The sequence below is a fragment of the Plodia interpunctella genome, chromosome 14, assembly GCF_027563975.2.
Source record: "Plodia interpunctella isolate USDA-ARS_2022_Savannah chromosome 14, ilPloInte3.2, whole genome shotgun sequence".
Classification (NCBI taxonomy): domain Eukaryota; kingdom Metazoa; phylum Arthropoda; class Insecta; order Lepidoptera; family Pyralidae; genus Plodia; species Plodia interpunctella.
The window spans coordinates 3,618,250-3,636,066 of NC_071307.1; the positions used below are offsets into that span (position 1 = coordinate 3,618,250).

The 17,817-nt window shown below is 34.9% G+C and overlaps 1 protein-coding gene and 1 long non-coding RNA gene across 2 annotated transcripts in view; one reads left to right on the forward strand and one right to left on the reverse strand.

Annotated features, from left to right (window-relative positions):
• Nucleotides 1–13,670, reverse strand: part of LOC128675531 (runt-related transcription factor 3-like) — a 33,385-nt gene extending 19,715 nt beyond the window's left edge. The window contains exons 1-2 of the mRNA XM_053754998.2: nucleotides 12,797–13,670; nucleotides 8,238–8,477 (exon numbers count right to left, since the gene is read on the reverse strand). Of these exons, the coding sequence (XP_053610973.1) occupies nucleotides 8,238–8,477; nucleotides 12,797–12,905 (349 nt within the window). The 5' untranslated portion in view covers nucleotides 12,906–13,670. The remainder of the gene's footprint in view (nucleotides 1–8,237; nucleotides 8,478–12,796) is intronic.
• Nucleotides 990–2,564, forward strand: LOC128675532 (uncharacterized). The gene is made up of 3 exons (XR_008405291.1): nucleotides 990–1,124; nucleotides 1,837–1,927; nucleotides 2,148–2,564. It is a non-coding gene; the product is annotated as an uncharacterized LOC128675532 (long non-coding RNA).
• Nucleotides 13,671–17,817: the final 4,147 nt, after the last annotated feature.

A 17,817-nucleotide genomic window follows, 5' to 3' on the forward strand; every position in this document is an offset into this window, starting at 1 on the left:
AGCGTAGCTCTTTCTCTTTCTTCTGAACGCTTTGACGGTTGCGATCACCAAGCTCAAGAAATTGTGTATTAGCAAAAGTTGTTCACACTGATGAGCTTGTTTATGTATGTATAGAATAACGTTTATTTTGAAAATTTGACTTTACATGTGTTTAGATTCTGCATTGAAGTAATTATTTTAGCTAAAATCGTTATAAGTACATAGTAATCTGCATTACAATCAAACAGGGAGGCACTAACTATCGTCGATGCAATGGTGAAAATAGCGAGCTTTTTGAGCGCCCGATTTGCGGTCGCCAGTAATGAATGCACCGATAAATACCGAATAAAATTACAGTTAAAATGAGTGGATTAACATGTCTAATGCAGATAATTCGCGTGTAGCGAGCACTCGATTTGGAATAAATGACTGATTTCAACCCTGTTTAATTTCGGTATTGCACTGCGTGACTATTCATTTTGACGTAATGTTTTATTTCGTTTTTTAGCTTAAGTATTATTATAGGGCTGTTATAAAAACGAATGCCTTTAGGTTAGTGAAGAGAAAGGTGTATGACGATATACTTAGGTCACCTTGCCGACTGCTACACTGGAGGTCCCGGGTACGATTCCCGGTCGGTCTAGATGGATCATATTTTTCAGATTGACCAGGGTCTTTGATGTTTATCTATAATATGTATATGTTATAAATAAATTTCGTTGTGTTAGTATCCCATAACACAAGTCTCAAATTTACTTTGGGGCTCAATTTGTGTGGTTTGTCCATATTCATATTTATTAATTAATTTTAAAAAAGGTGTGAGTAATGTTGGGATTTATTTAGAAAATGATGTGTTGAATTATTTCGGCATTTCTTCTCCGCAGACATCGTTTTGAAATGCAAGCAGCAAAGTTTTGAAGACTACATAATTTAAAATTTGACGTTTTTTTCGACGACGAATTCTATTTGACATGTATCAGAAACAAATGTTTGTCATTTTCATTCTAAATTGTACAAAATTCATTTAACAAAATTAGATACATGCAATGTATTGTGTATTACATATTTTATGACATGTTTATCCTGTTATAATGGTCAGTCATGTCGTGTCATCTTTTTTCCCACTTCGCCACTGATACTAACTAGTAAGTTACATGCATCACATCCAATGTAATTTTATTAAACAATGAAAGCGTAAATTTAAGCTACATTATGCTCTTTAATTAGATTTGAATACACTTAAATATCCAAAGAATACTGATTCTCGTAATATACCTTCACCTAATCCGATATGCGTATATTTTACCTCATTTTATTTGCACGTTCTGTCATACATTTCCACGACGACGTCTCAATATCGGTGTCGCTCTCACAAAGACGACGTAAAACTCGCATTTCAATACGGAAACAAATCACCATAAAACTCGAGTCGCTAACTCCTCGACTCCTCTCCAATCATGTGAAATATTGCTTTTAAAACTTAATGCATTTCGTATGATCACTCATCAGCAGTTTAGGACCTAACACAATACGCGGGGCTATAAAATATAACATTGTATCTCGGAACTTGAGGTGTTGAGAGAGGCGCGTGAAATATTCAATTATGGTGCGCAGGCGCAGGTGGGCAGCAGGGTGAGGCGAGAGGGACGCCCGTCATCTTGATTTACGATCGTGCGTAAATCCTCAGTGACATTTGTGAGTAAGGAGACTCGTGAGCCAAAGAACGCTAGACTATGAAATTTTTCAGGGAAACATTTTGTGGTTGCTTGAATATGGATGGTTCTGTATGTACGACAGCCGGTATTAAATTGACTTCGCGCGTCGATGAAGAGTGCATTAGTATTTGCATCGTTTCAGGCTGATGAGGCAACGATTCCTTGGTCCTTATTGATGACCTGTCAGTGCTTCTAATAAAGCACATAAATATGGAACATTATGTACAAACGAGGTATAGTATGTGTGAGTAATTTATGGACCGACTTCTAAATGTTGTCGACTCTGGCACTCATTCATGTTTATGATAATATATTATGACTAATAAAAATGAATAATATTTATTGTAATTGACGTAGTAAATATGGTGCCTTAAACAATAACAAAGTATGCGTCCAGAATGCTGCCCGTTAACGTATTATCACAAAAATAGAAATAGAAATATTTATTTACAGTGACATGAAATATCAGTCAAACTGGATCTCAATTTACAAGGTAGGTATGACGCATTACCAAATTAACAAAATTAAAAAATATATCTCATCTCAGCTACACAGTAACGTCGTTTTCTAACTGATCTGGTGCACTCGCCACTAAGATAATATATTTAGTAACGCCTTAGCAGTGAGGAACAAGACTAAAGGAGAGGGAGAAATTGCCATAATCAATAGCAGTTCATATTCTAAGAAATGCATTATCAACATCTGTACTGTCAACATTGTATGCTGCTCAAGTGAGCCGTGGCCAGCGAGACGCAAAGCAATAAGAACAAAACCCAGAGTGATGGTACCACAATTACGACCGCTACAAAACCATTTGGTCACATTCTGGTCATGGAGTTTACCGCCATTCGCTCCTAATTATCTCTGCGTTTTGATGACAAACTCTCTCTTCTAAATTGTGCTATGAAGATCAACTGTTTCACAACGGAATTAGCGCTCATTTAAGATCATTGTTTTGCGTAAGAGTGACGTGAGTTGAGTAATAAATTCGACATAAGAACATCTTGCGTTATCTATTTTTTGTTATAATAACAGCCTATAAGTTTTGAACAAGCTATTGTACAACAACTATAGTATATGTAACTTGAAATAACAAAATAAAATATATATAGAATAATTTTCAATCATTAGTAAATACATGGATAAATAAAATACATGGATATTAACTTGTTAAAACTAATGGGAGAACACAGAATTTATAGCGTAAAATAGACTTAATATAAAAATACGTTCTAGTGTTGAAAATTGTCTTCTATCATAATCACACGTGAGTGACCCATTTTTGTATTATACCTACTTACATGAATTCAAAGGCCCAAAGCATTTAGTTGCGACATGATATAAATAGAGACAGTCGAATCATATCCGTAGCAACCAAATACCTTTAAAATGGAAGCGAATATAGGTACCTGCTTGGGACGGATCGGTCGGACTAGAGTGTCCGAATAATAATTAACACTTTTAGGAGCTGATCATTTCGGTCATCTTAGGTATCTTCTGGATGGCTATTTTTGTTGGATTTTTATTTAATGTTTTGATTTTATAGTAAACAAATGTCTTAGTTCCTCATTAATTTATTGAACGTGGCTTGATGTATAGATAAGGATACCTACATCGCACACAGCTCCAAGTAGGCATGAGGTTCTAAACGAGAAAAAGGTTGAAATTTCATCGAAGTAATATTTATTAATTAAATTACGTTTATAAAAACAGCTAGGTATTTTAGTTTGAGAATTATTGTAATGAATAATATCTAAAGTGCAAATTGAGACTGTTTCTATACAAGTTTTTATTTTTACACTTCCGTGGTATTCAACGGTGTCACCCGCAAATTCGGTGATGGGTTGCTGATAAGCAAGTGCATTTGTCACAAGATGTAACAACAACAAGACACATTGTGTAACTATGTATAAGAAACGTTAGTCAATATTTTATTTTTATTTAACAAGAAAACATCGTCTTTATGCTATTAATAGTTATATTATATTCAAATAGACTTGAGGAATGACTGCAGACGTAGATATAGACCTTCCAAACTGATACACGTCACCGGTCGTTACCCAGTGCCGTCACATCGGATCACGGAGCCAGTGTTGTGACGACCACGTCACAACCGATGGCAGTTCACACTCCTTGTATCAGGTTACATATCTAATCTACGACTTGGACTTCAGGCTCGCTTTACACAGTTTATTTTGATTTTTCCGATTAGAATACAGTAGAATTAATCCCATCTAAAACATTCTGTAAAACTGGTCATGTTTCGATGAAGCTGTTGTCTCGAAGAAGAAAGTAATGAAATCTCTAGGTAAAATCAAGCCAAGTCTAAAGTTCCTTACTGCGATTTCTTTATTAATAAAGAACATTCGAATAACTATTATCCTAGCTTTCGTAGAATTTTATATAATTAATCTAGGATTAATATGATAATAGACTAGACTTAGACTTTGACATTAGACAGGTCATAACAAGATTACTAAAGAGGATTGGTTAAGACATTTTGCAAAACCAAAATGATTCAAACGAATAAACCAAGTTTGAGAGCTCACCAAGTTTACTATTAGACTACGTTTTTGTTGATAAGGTATTATGGTAGCTATACGAAAGTGAAATGATTGTATATCAATATGTCAGTATAAATTAAAATTAGAAACCAAGGCTGAACCTGAGTCATTACATATTATTTTTTACGAAATTAATACGCATTTTATCCAACACTAATAGATAACAATGGTATTGATGCCAAATTAGTTGATCGAATAAATAAACCAGTTGCAATAGGTAGCGATTAATAAGCGGACCTATTAATAATAAATAAGCAACTCTGCATAGTATCATAATTGATTTATTGCTGCTGATTTAAAATTAATGATACTGGTTGTTGGGCTTAATTTTGTGACCGTATGAGTATTTGGACATTTTACTATTTTTCCATTAGAATAGGGCGCCAAGAAAGCAATCTCACGAAGGTAACTGATTTAATTGCCTAACTGCATAACTAGGGACATCATAAGGCATTGCCGGTCTTTTGTCACAGACTCTATTCTTTAAGGTTCCAATGTCGTATCGGATCGGGAATACTGTCATAGGAAGTTGATCCACAGGTTGTTCGTACGACAGGAAATTTATTTTCAAACGTAGGTACGTTGTTGGATTGCCAGAGGAAGAAGGGATGAAAGTTTCAAACTGCAAGATTTTGTGAGCCTATTATTCTTTCAAACAAAACTACTTAGTTACTTGAATACTTTACATTCAAGAATACAAATACAAGAATAAGAAATAGCTAATTTACAATGTGACAAATAATGTATTGGATTATATGACAGTTCATTATTTTTTACAGATCATATAAGAGTACATTCTTCCTTAAGTAAGTTACTAACTTATAAGATAAGTATTTCTTTAAAGTATGAATTGGTTTCTAGAACATCTGGCCGGTCGCTGACGTGCCAAACTTCATGAGAATGGTACCTTCTAAGACAAGATGACCACTGGAGAAACGATCTCCAAGATTTTATAGCACAATACATGTGGGCTAGTAATGGCTGCGCCGGCGCACCTCGACACAATGGAACTGTAAAGTGCGAACGTCGTTTACGGCCTCCTGCGGTTTGGAAATTAAAATCCGACTTGTCTGATATGCTGTCGTGAAAGCGATTTTCAAATGAGATTTTCGCATTCAGTTTATTGTTTAGGTGAAAAGTTATGATATATTATCGAGGTTGTACGAGCGTTTTGTGAAGTCTGTAAAGCGTTGCGGGTATAGCCCTTTCCACGATTCCTATATAGAATATTAGCTGCTGCTCGCAGCCCCTCCCAGGTAGGCATATTTGACCTCGGGTCATTTATGTCTATTCCAAATTTCATCACAAATTCAACAGTTTTACCGCGAAAGCGTTACAGACAGACTTTCGTCTTTATAATATTATAGTATGGATGGATGGATATTGAAATTATTTAACCACAGGATAAAACAGTAAAAGATTGGACGTTTCCTTCGTTTTGTATATTTCTTCGCATAAAAGTCAGAAAGCGATCAATTCTTCACAAATGGCATTTAATCCGGCGACACGAGCATCACTCCACAAACGATTCTACGTTCGTGAGTTAGAAACTTTTGCTCACCGCAAACTATTATTTTGTTTATTACGGGGAAGGGGAGGTATGCAATGAACGAGGCCTTAATCGCACGACCGTTTACATTCTTTCATTAGAGATATTTTTTTATTTCCGTCTATAATATGAAAAACAAGGTAAAAATATTATTGAAAAAAAAAAAAACATTTGATCGGTACATTTGATGGCACGCACAAATGAACTTGTAAAATTTTAGCACTACGCTTCTCCTTGATGTCTTTAAATATAAAAATGTATTAAAGTACATATAAGTATTTTATATAAATGAAATTTTTGCCACAATATTTTATTGTCGTCGGGAGAACTTATTGCATTCAACGGTTCCTGGGTGCACTAGGTCAAGCCTATCGTAGTAATAATATCATAGAAATTGAAGCGATGATGTGGTAAATTTAAGCTCTGTAGGACTGTGGACTGAGGAAAATGAAATTTAACTTGCAAGATTTGATTACATATAAACAAACAAAATAAAATATTGTAAAAATAAAACCATGACTATGTATGATTAATCAAATATTTAATTATAATACCAAGTTATCCAGTTTTTTTTTATGTTGATCTATGAGTTCTAGTGGCGTCAAGTTAAAAAACGGTTATTTCCGATAATTGCCGCGTCCGGTTTACCCGTGTTAGTATACAATGACTCGAGATTGCGGGATATACGCAAAAAAACGGTTTGTATTGATCTCTCTTTGCCATAGAGTCATCTAAGTCAATAGTGCCAACATAGAGCACGCGTGATCAAGGGTAAATGATATTACATATAATAAATGTCTAATTATCTAGATAAAAACCAGTTATTTGCAGATCATAAAGGTACTCGTGTTTATATTTTTAAGAAGAAGAATTTAAGAGAAAACCAAAAGTAATTCTCGTCTACATATAGATATTTGATATTGACAACAGTGAACCGTAAGCAGGTAAACAAAGTAAATAAATTATATATTTTCCATGTTATTTATATAAAAAAAGTATTATATTATTTTAGTTAAACATGTTTAGTAATTACAATCAATTTACATTTAAAATACGAGGCAATACATTTTTTTAATGAAATAGGTTGAAGAGGGATAATCTACCAGTATTGTTCTTTAAAATGAAATAGATATACATTTTATCGAACAAAATAAAGTCAAAAACATTAACTACCAACTGTTAGAATTAGCGTCATATGTCTTTTTTGTAGTACGCGTGCTCTGCTGGGTCTGCATATCAATTATTCTATGGGTCTTCTCGGCTCGCGCGCAATGTATTGAGATGACTCAGCTTATTAGCAAATAGTATTTCCGTATTATATAATATTGCTGTGCAAATTATTTCTGATTAATACGGGTGATTCCCAACGTAAATGTCCACTACTCAAGTAGGCGCAATCATATTCTATATTCAACATAATGTCGTGAATTGATATTCAAACATTTTTGCCGTAAGTATTAAGTAGTATAAAAAATGTGTATTTCACATACGTTGTATTAATCTTACCTTCCATTAGGTTATTAGATGTAACTTAGCGTATTTATGACAAAATCATATGGGAATTTCGGGCATCATATTCGAGCAAATTGAGGTGTAATAGAGGAACATTTATGCAGTTAAGAACCAATAATACAATATTAGTAAGGATTAACTTCACACATAGCAATTAATCATAATATTATATTTAGTAAGTAGGTAGGTAAAAATAATACAAGATGTCCTTGTTTAAGTGCATTATGTGTTCCAATAAACAGGTACAGTCAACCGCATGTCAAGGTAAACTACATGGACCTCTATGTGGTGATAATTTCGGCAAATTTCAACGCTCAGATTGATGTGTTGTCGACAGTACTCCTGCAGGTATATAATCGGTTAATCTGCCGCGCGTGCATGATTTGCGTGCAATAACTAAGTTACCGATTTTACGTCTCTCTGTTTGATTAATGCCGATTATTTGCCGCGGCTTGGATTAGATCGACGGTTAGGCCTATCTAGCAGTTAATTAATGTTATTTCATAGTGTGGTTTTGACTAAATCGTGTTGTTGTGATTTTCCAAAAGTTTTCCGTAATAAAGAGCTTCTAAATATTTTTGTTTCCTTGCCGGTCTAATTAGCCACTTTTTGAGTATCGGCTGCAGAGAAGAAAAATAAATTTAAAAGAATGGCAAGATTGCTTCGGAACTAAGAGGGCTCAAGGATTTGGCATGAATTTGTCCTAATATATTTATTTAATATATTTAATATTTCTTTTTTTAGCAGTAGTGGTACTCGTATATAAGATCTGCAGTTTAATAAAGCTTTGTCTGCAGCTTAGCGTACATGTCTTAGAGAGTATATTATTTTTTTATAATACCTATGAACTGTTTACTTTCTCAGAAGCATGAAAAAAAAACATCTGTATAAATATTTCAAGTGTGTTCATGTACTTACCTCTCCCACTTCTGCCGACGAACCTCAAATCGTTGAACTTGGCAACCCTATTCTTCATCACGGCCGAGTTGTTCCTCAGCTCAGCGCAGCAGTTTTCGTCGTTGCCGGCCATTACGGTGACTGTGGTACCGTCGCCCACCTCTCCTAGGGCTACCACCTTGAACCCGCCTGGCAAAGTCTTGTTTGACCGCCAGTGTTGAGGCAGCATCGAACACATGTAGTCCGGACTGCCGGTTGGTACTGGAACAAGATAATTAACAAGTATTAAACAGTAGTGGTTTTCAAACTGTCGCGCTTAGAACATATAATTACATTAGCAACCACAACATCACACAGGAAATATTTGGAGTATTTGCGGTTGCTTTGGCTGCGACCACGGCGACTGTAAGATCGCTGAAACATCAGCTACATTGAGTAAAAATGGTTCGTGTTGTCCTGTTAATATATGTAGTTGCACGTAGTTAAGTAAACGTTAAGAAACGAGGGAAATTACATAGAATAATAACCGTGGCAATGGAAAAATCGGCATAGTGCGTTGTAAAGAATAGAACATAACAAGCCGATACCCGGCACAAAATTTAACAATTACGTTGTTTCTACTTTATATATGGGCCAACTGTAAAAAGTTGTTTGTTTGTATTATTTTGTACCAATATACACCATAAAAATACATACACAATAAGAAGATAAATATACAATGCGGACTAATCCCAAGAAGGGATTTCTTCCAGTCAACCAGTATTTTGTTTAAAGTACATATAATTATGTGTAAGGTTGTTTGGTTTATAAATAATTTAAATATAAAAGCTTGAGTTTAAATATTAACTAAAGTATCTTTATCTCTCATCTGAGCGCATCTTTCTCAGAGCCATAGAGCGCGTCCCAACATTTTTTCCACGCACGCAAAATTTACTGTCCAACATTAAAATTACTATATTCACTTAATCAGGAAATATTTATGATTTGTAGTTTAGTGGGTGCTAAATTGCTAATAAGCCATTGACCGATGTAACCCCGGCAAATTGAGATGCGGTTACACACGGCCCGAGATTTTTAACCAGCATGTAACGGGTCGGGTTATAAAAAACATTAATAGAGTAACTGTGGTTTCTCTATTTACGGAAGCAACTCTGAACAAATTACTGCACTGGGCTAGAGTGTGGTTGAGATGAAGGGTCCATGTGGCCACAGGCAGGCGGTGGTTCGTGGCGATCGATTTATCTAAAGGTGCTAAAAGTGCATCGCTCTTCTGAATTTATTAATTTGTAGTTTTTCAAAAAAGTGTCATTTATTTCGTTTTTATAGGCTCCACACGCAAATGGTGAAGCGGTATCCTATTAATACTAAGACTACGCTGTCCGTCTGTGCGTCTATCGACATACTCATGAACCGCGAAACTTAGACGGTTGAAATTATCACAGGCGATGTTACCGGTGTTTGGAAAATTCTTGAATAACAGTTGCTTTCTCCAATATTAAAAATCTATCTATATTATAAATTAATTAAATCTACCTATTTTGTCAAAATATAGAAACCACATAATTATTTTACATAATACATGTAAAATAAATAGGCCGTTTAACGTGCTATATTTACGTAGATAATTTTATGCAGGAAACTGTTACCAATTTATACGGGAAAAACCTAAAACTGTTTTGACACATAATATAATTTTAAATATTTACATTATTCAATTTGAAAATGCCTGTTTTATTTTTTATATTTATGTATTTATCATCCCACCCAACCACAGATACTCGAACTCTGTATACCCAACTTATTATTTTTTGTATTTACAATACTGATATTTACATGTATCTTTTTTTACATTTTACCTACTATATTAAGTAAATTAATAAATAACTGTGACTCAAAACCAGAGGTGATGGTATAAAAGTTTCATATATTAGTCAGTTTGTACTGTAAACTTGTAAGTATGTACGAATAGGATTCGAATTTTGGACCTATCGACCGCAGCCGTTCATAATTATTGGGTCACTGATGATGCCGCAGATTGTGGCATGGGCTGTGCAAGGAAAAATATCAGCAATTTTTACTTTCCCAAAAATTGTCCATACTCCTTTGACTATTTACAGTAGAATTATTTAAGTCTACAGTTTTGTTTTCACTATTTTTTTTATAATGCTGGTCTTAGAGAGAAACATAGAATGTGCCAGCTACTTCTCCCATCGCGCATATTGTAAAAGTCAATAAAAGGAAAACACTGTAAATTGTGGTCTTTCAGAATCCCATTTACCATTAAACATGTTAATTGTCGTTCAACTAGACAAGGACTTCAAATTGCGGCTTTTGGCTCTATCTTTCCCGTGAGAGATAAAGACGTAATAATGTATTAATTAAAATTTTCGGTATATTTTTAATATGAATTGGTATATGAGTATAGTACAAAGTACCATGCCCCGTTCAATTTATGCGTTGTCTGTCAACGGATGTTAAAATGACGGAGCGCGACTGAGCAATGAGGCATGGCTCTGAAGTAAGTTGCTTAAACTAAAAATACCTCCACTAAACAGATGTGTATATTGTATAATAAACAATGGTAGCAAATAAACAGGTAGTAATTTTATCGAAGCCGGCCCTCATTAGCCGCTATTGAGCGAAGTCATTACCAGAGTGCTTTCTAGGTTTGGTTTGCACGTGACATATGCGCGAGGCCTATGTTAGTCCTGAAGATCTAAAAAAATATTTAGACATATTTTTTATTCGAATATACATGTATTATTTACGTACGTTTAAAATTATCTTACAAATGTTGTATGTAGATATAAAAAAACCGGGCTAACACCTAAAGCCTAATATGTTAGTCCTGAAGACTACTCAATTTCTGTTGTCGTCATCCTTTTTCATTACCATCAGTTGTTCAAATCGCGACTTGCGGACTTGGCCGGATTTATTTATATGGCAGTTATAATAAATTGATATTTGTTATTTCTTACAAAAGTGAATGAAAGATATTGTTATTAACTAAGCTTTAGTGCATAAATACTTGCACCTGCAATTACGAACAGTCCCTGACCTAATTAGCTGAACGACATCATTACCGTGAGTGCTTTTCACTGCGCCGCGACCAACGTTGGATTTCTAGCTTCCACTTAATTTGACGCAATGTACTGCAAATGCAATTAATGTGTTCGCGGATCTAACAATTCGAGAATAAGGTTTTGTTTTTTTTTTCGAAAGATTGATAACTATATGTAAGTAACTTATTCAAAGCAAATAAGTTACATTATTAAATGAATAAATAAAAGTGAGAAATAAACGAAAAATTTTTTTTCTTATGGATGGATGGAATGGGAAATTGAGTTAGCATAATTGAACTTTTAGGCTTATTTTTCATTCGATACAAGTATATTTTTTTCATACAGTGTGAATGTATTTAGTGAGAAAATAATGTTGTATAAGTATGTAGATATAAGAAGGTCTTTGCCAAAGTTGGCGTAATAAAACCAATAAACATTGCTACTTGGCATCTCAATGCATAAGAACATCCTTGACGCCGCGTTGAAGTCTTTTACTTTGGACTGATTTTATCTACGCTTATCAACTTTTCCTCTTTCTATCTCTCTCTCTTTTACACGTGTATCCGGTCACATTCGGAGCTGTGACGCCATAAAACCCAGTGTTAGCGTAAAAAATTAAAAATAGGATTTCATTATTTGGCTATGATTTTACAACCGGCAGCCACCAGACGTCAACCGTCCCTGGGAAAGCTGTTTTTGTCTAACAGTTATTAAGGATATGTATCTCTTAGTAGCCATGTATGACATTCACGGTAAGATATGCAGTGCTAGTATTCTCTGGATCACACGCATCTTGTCTTCTTGCTAAAGAAACAACTTGAAGGAATTACTTGTAGAAACAAGGATAGGTAAAATAATATAGAAGCAAACTTGGTACTGATAATGAAAGTCTATATTTCTACATTAAATTAAATAGTTTTATTTCTTTTAAGAAAGACGTATTTTTGAAGTGGTGTTATATCTTCCCAGCGATAGCAGAACAGTTGCAAGTCCCATAATTTCTTCACAAAAAGATATACCTCTAGTGAAACTCTAGTAGATAGCGGACGGGATTGCGCCGGATATTTTTTGGGAATAAACTGGGAAAATACTAGCTACACTACAATACTGGAAAACCCATCTATTGTTGGGACAACAGTTGTCCATTGACATTGACGGCAATATAAGCCGTTGATGTTGCCAGCACCCGTCATACCGGCGGCGGTCGAAGTTTCAATAAACATTGTAATTATAATGACTTCTAATTAGTTAATTAATTAGTATTAGAATACACTGGCTTAAATTGTGACAGTATATCGATTTAGAACGAAGTCTATTTCTATTTATTTATTACTTGTAGATTTGATTAATCACTAGCTTTAGTAAGAGGTCTTTTTAAATTTTCGTTTGTATATAGATAAAGTATGTCTTGGTAAATAAAAAATAATCCTGAAGGTCTGGAAAGACTTTCAAGATCTTGACCTGAGGACCTTATATTCGTCCGCGCAGACGGAAATTATTTATTTGTGAATACCATACCTAGGTCCGGGTGCTCCGCTCTGGTCTCCTCGATGATGTTCTGCATCCACCAGGGCTCCAGCTCCATCTCGCGCCGGCGCCGCCCCCGCGACTCGTACGGCAGATGCATGGTCACAACATCACACGAGCTTCACTCAGATACCACTCACTATATAGTCCTAGAGATACACTGTAGTCTGGTTCGAAAACTATTCAGTCCCAATTTGAATTTTTTTTTCTTGGCACTCTTCCAAAACTATTCTATTAGTCTTTGACTTATTTGTTCAATATTTTAATTTAAGTACTTATTTTATTGAGATCTTTGGATACTTATTTGATTCAGTCTCATCAATATTAATTAACAATTGTCTTATATTAAAAGTTTTTGATGTTGCAAGTTCAACTTACAAACTAATACTGATCATTCATTCACAACAACAACGTTAATAAATAAACGATTAGCACACATATAAACGTCTATTTATGCATTCTAGAATAGAGTCTATTTGTAAAATTCCTTTCTTGTTTTAAACTTAAACCTTGAAGAATAACTTCAACTTAACTTTCGACATTTTAGATGAGTCACGGTAAAGTTTAGCGCGAAACTGTCCGAATTGTGCGCAGGCATCCAGATTAATAGTTCCGGTTGTTTTCTCAGAAGCGGCGTATGTCGGAGGTCACCATCTCAGCCGCTGTCAACATCAGCTGAGCGTTAATTAATTCAGATATTTCCCGCGCGTTGCGTCAACGCCGCCGGTTCGGAGTTGTCTTGTGGCGTAAGTCCCCGAGCCGTTGTCCGGCTCGTCACAGGTATTACCGCGTCCGCGCCGGATGACTCAGCGGTCGTCGGAGGCTGCGCACGTGTTGCCTGCCCGCGCGACTCTCTACTACTGAACCGCCGCCATTCTGTCACTCGCTGCCTCCATTCTCTGCGGTCAATCTGCGGTTTGGCCACGCTTCATTTGTCGGGAAAATGTACCTCATTTTCCTCTTGCTCGCTCGCATGTCGACACGGCACCGTGCGAGCGAGACGCACGCAAGTTTTGTATCATTAAATATTTTTGTTTAGTTCCATTGTTGAAAGGGAAATATTATGAGCTTTTTCATTTTGAAACGTTGCGTATCTCCTTGTTGCCCATTATCGTTGAAGCGGATAGAGATGTGAAATGTGTTTGTAATCTATTCGCCTAATGAAATTTGAAAACTTTTGGTAAAGTTTTATGATGCATTCGCTAATTATACTTAAACTATTTTAAAATGATAGATCATATACATAAACCAATATTACTAAGAAATCAGTACCTACTGCAGAATGCGTTGTTCAAACGTTCGAACTCATGTTCAAAACTCTTATCGTTGCATAAAGATGAGGACCGTAGTTTACAGTTTTCAAAAAACACTAAAACTAATTAACAGCAATCATATATCTGAGATATCAATCGTAGGAAAACTCAAGAAAGGTGGGCGTGTGGCGCACTGGGCGTGTCGCCCCGCCTACGTCGCGAAGACGCCGGCCGCGCGCGTCCGAAAAACGCGGCGGAATCTCGGCTCTTCGTCCTGTGACGTCATGTAACTGGCAGTCATATGCGAATTTTTTTGCTAACCGTATACATTTTTACTAATTACTATTTAACTTGCAATGTATGTATGTATGTTCGGGTAAAATCTTGTAAATGAATTTTGAAGCAGATATTTTCAAAGTAAAAATACACATATTTAGTTTCGATGATGTGATTTATTTATTGCATTGAATGCTATAAAATCTCTTTGATAACCGCAGATTTAGAAAGGGTCCCGCGCGCATGAAAACTATAAAAGTTACTGACAAAAATGTAATTTAAAAAAAAAAACTTATTTGCTAACCATATATAATTTATAAATAGAAAATAATCTCGTATTTGAAAAAAGATGCAGCCACGAATCATTCGTATTTAAAAAGAAAAAGAATTTGAAAAAAGAATAACACATTTTTTTGATAAAAAAAAAAACGAGCAGTGTTGATATATCACCTGAATTTGTAAAAATAAATGTTGTCGGAGTTTCAGTAAAGCGATGCGTGAGAGAAAATTGCACCGGAAGTGCACAAGATAATACATCTTGTGCACTTCCGGGTATCAGTTTCCTGTTAGAACATGTTGTGAATACATTTGTTATTATAACTTCTGTCACTACTTATTATTATGGTTTCGATGGTTAGAATTTTAATAAAGTAAATAAATTAATAAAATAGTGATAAACATTTTGCAAATGCATTTTAGTATTTTTGGTAATTTTCTATTAAATTCATAGTGTTCAAAACTTCTATAAATCTATCAAAATTGACGTATTTAATAGATAATATAGTGTACTATAACAACAATATATGTACCCTAACTACAATGTCAGACGAGGTGGAAAAATAATAAAAAACCTATAAAGCTAAAAAGAGACAACAGCATAACCAATGACGGTTGACGTCAAGCACGAAGGAAGCCAAATATGGAAAATTTACACATTTTTTTCCCCTGGGCCTCGAGACGTCACGACCTAAAATGTAATGGGTATTCCTATTACATTTTAGGTCATGAGGATAAGAGGCCATGAGGATAAGAGAGAGATAGAGATAGACAATATTACTATTCTGAAAGCCAGACCACGTGTTTAATCTTTATTTAACCTCAGCCACTGAGATTAAACCGCGTCCACAACAATAACATTAATTTGCGTCAATTATGTCATTTAAAAACGCAAATACCTAAAGTTTGTATGGCAGTGACCCGATAACCGCAGTGTTGTCGATTTTTGCGGTACAAGGAGCGGTGGATACCGCAGTCGCGGTGGCTACACCCACTCGCCCACTGAAACTCATTTATATTAACTGTTCAAAAAATAATATGTATGCTGTTTGCATACATATTATTTTTCCTCCTGGCTATAAGCACATTTTTGAACCGACTGGTAGAGTAGATAAAACGCGATGCTAATTATAAAAGTGACAGTTTGTTTGTTACTTACAGACAAACTTGCTATCGCTTTTACAATTAGTATAACTTAGAATTGCTATACACATACTAGAACAGAGGAACAACTGAGAACAAAATAGTTCATAGTCCCCCTGATAAAACCTAACATAAAAAATATACGTGTACAATGTGCATGCACAATATAACAAAGGAAGTATCAGCTTTAGTACTACAGGCGAACTGGGCAACGTTTCTGCGCACCCTATAAAAATGCATTTGTTGAAACTAGCGCACTTCAATTTGTATCCGATTAGCAGTGCGGTCTAAAAAAGCGAAAATATTTTAACGGAAAACTCCATAAAATAAATTTATTGTCCATTTTATCAAACCATTCCAACGTTTTGTACCAACGAAGCGTAATTATTTTGATGACAAATTAAAAACATATTAATATGGCCCACCGCATATTAAATCAAAGTTGTGTTTAATTATCTGTTCTTAATGTTTAATGTTGAGGCATGCTAAAAGAGGTGCAAGTAAGTAAGTGGGAGTGCCTAAGAGTGGAAGTACTTATTGTATAATCTGTGCTATGAGTCACAAGGTAGAACGGGTGCGTTATCGCGGCGACCAGCCGAGTGACCGACTCCCATCCCGCATTCAATTATTTAGCCCTCAAACATTTCGAGATCGACCAAGTGACAATTACATAAAGACAAACTGACACACGGTTAGCCGCATTTATAATTTACTATCGTTAGCCCACAGCTCCACCCGCGTGAATGTTACTTTTTTCGGGATATTGTATGGTATTTCCTACCCTTTAATCTTAGGTACACGTATGCAAAATTTCAATTAAGTAGATAAAGCGTGAAAACGTAATATAGGTTTAGTGTAGTAGTGTAGTACTTTAAGCATTTAAATTTTTATTTGGATTGGGATAGTATTTGTATGAATCTCATTCCCGTGAGATCTTGTGTGCAAACGATTTTGTTTAAATTAATTAGTAAATATGTATATATTTACTATTTATTTCAAACATCCAAAGTGCATTGGTAATTCCGAAAATGGGTTTATTCCGAAAAAAAAACTACAAATCTGAGAGATATTTCCTTGTTGTCAATATAAATCTAGCCATCTTATTGGCCTGGCCGAATTGTGGGCGTGAGGCATTAGTGTCAAGAATACATCAGTAGCATCAAGTTTTCAAGTTCAATTGTTTTTCGCGCCATTTTTCTTTATTTTCATAATATCCCCAAGATAGTTCGTAATTTCCCTTACACGAAATATGATTCGACATTTAAATGCTTGATTTGAAGAATCTAACATAGCTACGATTCTAGCACAATTAAATTAAAATACATCATTTTATTGAGTACATACAGTAAATATAATTTCGAATAATTTATCTTAACATAGACCTCTAGTCATTTCTTATAAATTTCTGTCAGTATTACCCAAATGCACCTTACATAGATATATGGCAGCTGGACAAATGGCTCACCGACCTAATATTATGGCAACCACACAATGATATAACAAGCCCTACCGTACGGTAATCATTGCGGCGTCTAACTAGTGTGATTGTTTATAAACAGACGCATGCATGAACAAAAGTACAGACAGCAGAAATGTTACATTAAAATGAAAAAGATTCGTGTTGCTGTATTGAATACCATGAATGCAATTCTATTTTTTACTAATCAAACACGTGAATCTAAAATTTACTATGTGTCACCCTTCAAAAATAACGAAGTTTATTATTCTTCCTCATAGCCAAACTAGTGTTATGTAAACTTACAGTTTTCATTATTATTACACTCCCATTTTTTATACATAGATTAATTATTATACAATTGTAATTTTTGTATAAAAAAATTGGGTTTTCAACAATCTAACATGCCTACGACATCTTCTGATGTATTATATTGCTTGGGTTTAGAGTCTACGAGTCTAAGGATTCAATTTTCATTCATTAGTTTAGATAACATCTAAACTAATGAATGAAAACTGAATGGAAACACAACTAGATGCATTTGACCGTCTGTCGAGCGGTCACTGGCCTCTGCTTCGTTAACACGTAAAAATTACATTACTTATTTA